This window comes from Vicia villosa, linkage group LG6, assembly GCF_029867415.1.
Source record: "Vicia villosa cultivar HV-30 ecotype Madison, WI linkage group LG6, Vvil1.0, whole genome shotgun sequence".
In the NCBI taxonomy this organism is placed as follows: Eukaryota; Viridiplantae; Streptophyta; class Magnoliopsida; order Fabales; family Fabaceae; genus Vicia; species Vicia villosa.
Window position 1 is genome coordinate 113,993,257 of NC_081185.1, and position 8,216 is coordinate 114,001,472.

General features: G+C 29.6%; 1 protein-coding gene across 1 annotated transcript; it reads right to left on the minus strand.

Moving 5' to 3' along the window:
* Window positions 1-3,350: 3,350 nt before the first annotated feature.
* Window positions 3,351-4,451, minus strand: LOC131614384 (F-box/kelch-repeat protein At3g23880-like). The gene has a single exon (XM_058885978.1). It carries the CDS (start codon window positions 4,449-4,451, stop codon window positions 3,351-3,353), a length of 1,101 nt encoding a protein of 366 aa, XP_058741961.1.
* Window positions 4,452-8,216: the final 3,765 nt, after the last annotated feature.

Consider the following 8,216-nt stretch of genomic DNA (forward strand, 5'->3'; position numbering starts at 1 on the left):
AACAAAGCAACAACATTACTAAGATCAAAGCAAAAAAAGCTTCTTCTTCTATTTTCGCTGAACAATCTTCTTCTTCATATTTTACTGCAACCCAATTGAAACTAAAAGTGACCCACCATTTAAAATTGATTCAAAAGGTAAATCACTTCATAAAAATTGAAACTTTAACATTCATTTCAACTTTGTAATACTTAGAAGTTGAAGATAAAACTAGATCCATAGAAACCCAATAATTAAAATTAAAAACTCATAAACTCAGCTGCTAAATGGCTGCACCTTTATGATTGCACCTTCAATAAGTCATGTAAATTATCAAGAACTAACAGAGCGTAAATGGTGGGAGACGTCAAAGACAGAGCGTAAATTAACAAACCCCAATTTTGAGATCCGATTCTCCGTTTTCATTATGGCAGGTTGACTCATTTTTATTCAAAACAAATATGGTTTTTTGGCTGGGTTTGGAGAAGAAGATGAAAGAAAATAATTAAAACCTATAAAATAGTTTATGTTTGAATAGTTGTTGTTTGGTTGCTTTATTTTTGTTTTGTTTTTATGTTTGAATCCGAGAGAGATGAAAATAAGAGTTGTTGTTGTTTTTGAGTTTGGAAAGGATAAGAATATAGTTTTCTTAAAATTAACTTTGGTTGTGATGATTCTACAGGAACTTTTCTTAATTGACTTGTACCTTGTAGAATGAATTCAACATTTTTAGTTAATATGTATTAGTTATTGTGTTTGATATCCACAACACAGTTGACACTTTCTAATTCACTTCTGTACTAATGAGTGTTTTAGTCACCATGTTCCTTTGGCTCAAGTAAGTCTGTGACAGCAGATGGATTAAGTGTGCTATGATATGAACTTGCAAGCCTGACATCGAATAGTATGAGGTGTTTGTGCGGTATTTAAAATGCTATTGTTTGCTTAGGCATTTTGACCATGGCCAAAGGAAATTCACAGACTGTAGATCAATTATCTGTCTGACTCTAAATGCAATGAGTTTAATGATGAATTTATTCAGAAGCGAAACTGAAAGAATCATCAGCACCAGATGACCCACCGCCATCATCAAAACCGTTGGACTCAAGTTGGTCAGTGTCAATGAAACGATTGTCATTGGTGGCAGGATTTGGTGGGTGGTATCAAAGATTGATGTAAGTAATGCAACTGCTCAAATTGGTATTGATTGATTTTAATTATTCATTCATTTTGAATCCTTAATTTTGATGTAAGTTTAGATGGGGACTTGAGGATGCTGCTTAATTAAGGTATCAAAAAGAAAGTCACCCGGTTAAACATTATGTATGTGGTTCTGGTTTTGTTACCCAATCAACATCTTCATTTTGGCCTCTTTAAAACACCAATCAGTCACATTATACAGACAGTTAGGTCCATTACCGCAAAAAACGGATGCTACAAAATGGCATGGGAAGGTGTTGATATCAATAATGTTATTAACTGTTTTATGATAAAGAACAAAATATAGTTAGTTCACACCACAACGAACACTATCAATGTTGCGACACCTGTACTGAGCAAAATTGCAAAAATATTTACGCAGCAACGGCCGACCGTTATTTAAAACCTTGGTTACACATGAAGGTGGAATGAAACAACATTTGTCATAAGAACTGATTTCTAACAAAAGTCTAATGAAGGATCATCAAACTAGAACAGTTGGATATATTGAAATTAGTAGGCATTAGAAAATTTGTGGCATATTATATACAAGGACATATTGAACTGTTGGAGATGCCTTTTTGCAACAACCATATTTGTTATTGAAACCTAAAAAAACTAAGGGGATTTTTTGCAAGCCTAATATTGAAACCTAAAAGTATAACAAGTAGATTCTTTATTCCTCATTGAACCTAATACTTAACTCATTGGAACATTAACGTAGTAAAATGCATGGCAAATATGGTGATGTATCAATTATATAGAAAACAATGAAATTAAAATAATAGAAAAGAAGCTGCCTTCTCAAATGAGTGACAAAGGCATTCCAAAATTAATGCATATTATCACAGCAATTGCATCAGATTTTACATTGATCCATTGGAGTTTTACGTTTTTTTTCTATCCAAACAATATCACTCAGAGAATTCTCGAATTGCTTCTCTGTTGATGTGGATTGTAACTGGAGGCCACCTCCTTAAAAGTGTGTGTTAGAATTGTTCAAACCAAACTTTAAATTGATAATCCCATTGGGAGCTACGAAAATCACGAAAATACCTGAATTTTTTAGTTGTACTTGTGGCCGCGTTCTATAAACTGAGGCAGTACTCTTCAAACTCACAAGTAAAAGATTAACTAGACAAACAAATCAATCTATTGCAAATATCAACAGCCTTCTTTGTCGTTCAAAAAATAGTAAGGATCGATGGAAATGGTGAACATGGGGTCCTCATGCATGTAGTTCAAGCACAAAATCATACTAAATTATAATCATGAATTGAACCTCCTATGACTAGGGCCACCAAAGTAATTCAATTTACATCTTTCTCAAGATAGGAGGCCTATTACTAACAGATTTACATAAACACTTGTTATTACACTACAGATGTAGAATTCCTACTACAACAGATACAAGTTAATAAACATTATGCACTTTTCTCACCAGGTTTAAAGTTTAAACTGAAACATATAAGTAATAAACACTGGAATGCAATAATTATCATATGCCTCGGCCTTTTAAATAAGTTTTTGAATATGCAAACCAAGATGAAAAGCCATCATATAAGTGATAAACATAGTTTAATTAAAAAAAAAAAAAGAAAAAGAAAAGAGGTGTATAGCAAAGTACATAAAAAATCATGTCCCCGTGTACCTGGACAAATATCATTCTAAAATTCTAACTAATTCGAACCATGTTCCTCCAAAGTCTTCCCTTTCCAACACAGCCTCAGCAGCAGTTCCTCTAAGCTCTTAATTCCCACACTATATTAGTTCTCGGTGATCATCCTAATTCTGCAATCGCACGCACGAAAATAACATTTTATATGTTAATGACAAATGGATGTAAAAGAAGGAATACACATTGAAAGTACTCTTAGTGTTTTCATTAAATCAAAGAATATAATTTCACTCCTATAATTCAATTTACAAACTTATAAAATTGAATAACAAATATTAAGGAAAAAGCATTATGCAATTATGACATGAAACGCCTACCATGTGACAATGTTCATCAGATGTATTACTACTTATTATAATGTTGTATTAAAATCATTTTGAAAATGCAACCAATCCAACCAATCATAAAAAAGAATAATTACACAATTGATAATTATGAAAACAGCATATACAAATTAACATAAATTCCAATATGTAAAAGATGGAAAAGGAGCTTACTTTCCAGAAACTGAAACTAAGCTTTCAATATAATCATAGGCTGTGCAAGAGGCATTATGGACAGTGCTATCACAAGTAATTATTGTAGTTGCAGTAATTTTTGTCCGTTCTACTATATCATTCCTCCAATTATAGAGAATTGTTTGGCATTCTTGAATGATATTGTTAAGTACCAGTGTATCACCATCCTTAGAAAGAAACAGCGGCCTCAATTCAAAATTATACTCTATATCTTCATTACCCTCTATATCTTCATTACTATAGTCATAATGAATTTGAAAATTGCAATAACTAATTTTAAGAAATTTAGTCCAAGAATTTTGAACCCCAAATTTCTTCATCTGCCATATAATAAGATGGGTTTCATTATAACAATAAGAAAAAGAAAGACAGTCTCCCAGCACACTAATAATTGGAGCTACAGTTGGAACTTGATCAAATTCAGGAGGCAATAAGTACTGATTGTATGTCTCAGTCCTCAAATCAAGGGAAACAATAACGAATTGTTCGATACTAATATCCTCAATATTGGTAGAATCATAGCATAAATGATTTTGAATAGCCAACCAGTTAATAGTACTTTTGAAATACACACTAACATCTCCATAATATTGATAAGATAAGTCAGAATACAAAGGATCAACAGGGAAACTTTGAATATTTCTCCAAACATTATCACCGAAACTTAGAATTCTGACATAGCTTCTATGAGCATGTGCATCGTAACTTGAAGCCACTAACTTATAAGTGGATGTAGAATTATCACAACCAAAGGTGAATTTGTAACAACAGTCATAACGAGAGACAGGGCCGGCGGGAGGATCGTGCAATGAGCCTAAGAACCCAAATTTAGGAGATGTTGTCCCGGTGGCTGGATTCCATAATCGGAACAAGTACTCATAATACTCATATGTGTTATATTCACCAACCAAACAGATCAATCCGTTGCAGGAACCAACTATATTAGAGCATCCTTTGTCTTGCACCAGATAGTAAGAGTCTACGGAAAAGTCGAACGAAGGATTGTCGAGTAAACTGTTTACCGAGTAGGGAATGACACCACGTTCGTAGTCAAATCCAATAAAACTACCATACATTGACTCGCCTATTTTTGTACTATGTTCAGTGATGAGTAAGAAGTGAGGATTTCGTTTTGCTGATTTCCTAAGATGCAAATCCACAAAGATGTCATTCGAAGTGAGAGTGTTCCAAAACTTGCAAACACATTTGAATACCTCACAACAATTCAGTTTATGATTCATATATAATATAATAATGCATATGGAAAAAAAAAGGAACGAAGCACTATCATACACGACTGCATATATACTAGTATATATTATATATTCAATTCAAACTTACTAACCATTGGTAACAAAACATGATTATCGGTATTAAAATTTTCGGTAATGATTAAATAATTCAAAAGTATATTGAATTAAAGATAAACAAAATGCATCATCTTTGACAATTCAATAGGAATGGTATTACGTGATTTTACGGTCTTCTTATTACCGAATTTAATGTCTTAATCATGGTTATACAATTAATATATATATATATATATATATATATATATATATATATATATATATATATATATATATATATATATATATATATATATATATATATATATATATATATATATATATATATATATATATATATATATATATATATATATATATATATATATATACATGATTCACTAAATAATTTATATGTGCAATGCTTGAAAATGTTTCAGTATGGTGTTCGTTATACCATGCATACATGAAAATTTAGCCATTTTATTTTAGACATACATTGATATTGCAAATAATTACATCTTCAATTTACATAATCATTTATACTCTTTATTAAACAAATAAAAAATTTGCATGATGGATTATACTAGTTCTAAGAAATTCAATTTTAAAACTTTAATACCAATAATTACTAAAATTCACACCTGAATCAAGTATGGGTGGCTCTGATACCACTTGTTGGAAATTTGTCTTAATTAATCAAGACTTTATTATGAACCCATACTCAATTCATGATAAAATATAAAGCGGAAGCGTACCTTTAAAATCCATGAAGTTTTAATGAGAAGATGATGATCTTGATAGGACAAATGACCTTCCAATTGTAGATTCCTTAATTCCTTAAATTCTCCTTCAATGGGATAAAGAGAATAAATATTCAATGATATTTTCTAGTAGTGTACAATTGGGGACCATAACCCCTTATTTATAATTCAAGTTTAGAATCTCATGCCCTTTCATGAAGGGTCATGATTATTCAAGGTTTCTTATTCCAATTTTACCCATCACAAAAAATAGAAATAAGATTTTGGTATCTACACAATATTTTTCATGACAATTACATCCTTAGCCATAAACCTTACATTAAATAGATCACTTTAATTTGGCTAATTAAATAATGGTCCTAACACATTAATTTATTACATGTATGACCCAAAAAATTCTAACAATCTCCCACTGGTCATATATGTATCCTTATAAATGTGTTAAACTTTATGAGCTCAAAATTTCCATTATGAACATTGGACATACCTTCATCTCGTCCATTAATTATATTCATATATAGGACCAAAGCGGTTTTCATTATATCAGTCATAATTAAACCCATCCATGATCACAAATATAAACACAACTAAATGACATAGATTAATCATGAAATATGTAGCATGAAAATCACATGAAGGTGATCAATACATGTCAATTTTCAACTGGTCCACCTTACTTTAATAAAATTAATATTATCATACAAAGTGCAATAAACTAAATAACTAAACTTTATTTCTGATCAGAACATAATATGAATATATAAGTATGTATATATACTATCAAACATAGAACATAACTGATAACAATGACTAACTCCCACTAAATCAAAGAATCCTCTAATTATATAACACCCATGTGAGCAGTTTGCTCATGAAAGACCTTGGGTGGAAGCCCCTTTGTCATAGGGTCCGCAATCATGGGGTTTGTCCTTAAATGTTCTATAAAAATTTGTCCACTTTGTACTCTCTCCTTTTGTCAATTATAGTTTATCTTAAATTGATCAAATTGCGCAGGAAGAGATATTAACACTAAATACACGAGTAAGTCGTCCGACAACTCAAGCTTTTGTGTCTTAAATTTGTTGGAAGAAATATTAGACATTTCCATAATATACTTTCTTATGTTTCCTTTGCCTTTATACTTTATAGAAATCAAGCTTTGAAGAAGTGTGCTTGTTTTCACTTTATCGCTTTTAGCAAATTAGAGGTACCGAAGTCTTTAGGAGAAGGGACTACATTATCCTTAATGCAAGGTCATAAGATAAATGCAGGCAAAAAACAATTAATATGTTCTCCTTCCGGTCCTTAAAATTGGCACCATTAAGAAATCGAAACTGACGATTTGAAATCAATCATAAATAAACACATATAATATATGTTCAAATAATGTCATAACTCGTCTCAAGATATCTAGTGCACCATCAATATCATGTCTTTGGACAATAATATTAGTTGCTAGTGATACTCTTGTTTTAACAATTCATCCAACATTGATAATAAAACATGTCAAATAATAAACCCCTCTTTGGATTGATTTATCATTCACATGTGAAGTCTTAAAATTATCACATGTTTATCATTACAAATGTGTATATAATCATGTCAAATATCAATTTTCCTTTGGGCCAACTAATACTCACATAGAAACATATACACTAAAATTCAACATTTCTCATGATCAAATCCATAAAAGAAGGATCACTTTGGTGATTTCTAGTCTCAATAGAATCATTTAAAATGTCAAATAACTTTAATTCAACATTATGACAAATTGATATAATTTAAATTCTGAAATATATTGATATCCCATATACAATTTCATTGATAATATGCGATGGATTGTGTGCTAACATATCTATTCCAAAATTGCAACCCTTAAAGTTGAATTTTCAAGTACTGCACTATTATTATTTTTAATAATTAAAATAGAACATAAAATTGTAATCCTTAAGTTGAATTCTCACACCCATTCATGAATGAGACACCAAATGGATTAATTTCTTTTGTCAACCATAAAAAAGAAATTAAAGAAAGATCACTTAAAATCAATTTGAATGAAAACAGACGCGATGATTCAGTAAAGGACTATTTAAATGAAACAAAACTTGAATACCTCACAACAATTCAGTTTATGATTCATATATAATATAATAATGCATATGGAAAAAAAAGGAACGAAGCACTATCATACACGACTGCATATATACTAGTATATATTATATATTCAATTCAAACTTACTAACCATTGGTAACAAAACATGATTATCGATATTAAAATTTTCGGTAATGATTAAATAATTCAAAAGTATATTGAATTAAAGATAAACAAAATGCATCATCTTTGACAATTCAATAGGAATGGTATTACGTGATTTTACGGTCTTCTTATTACCGAATTTAATGTCTTAATCATGGTTATACAATTATAATATATATATATATATATATATATATATATATATATATATATATATATATATATATATATATATATATATATATATATATATATATATATATATATATATAAATATATATATATATATATATATATATATATATATATATATATATATATATATATATATATATATATATATATATATATATATATATATATATGATTCACTAAATAATTTATATGTGCAATGCTTGAAAATGTTTCAGTATGGTGTTCGTTATACCATGCATACATGAAAATTTAGCCATTTTATGTTAGACATACATTGATATTGCAAATAATTACATCTTCAATTTACATAATCATTTATACTCTTTATTAAACAAA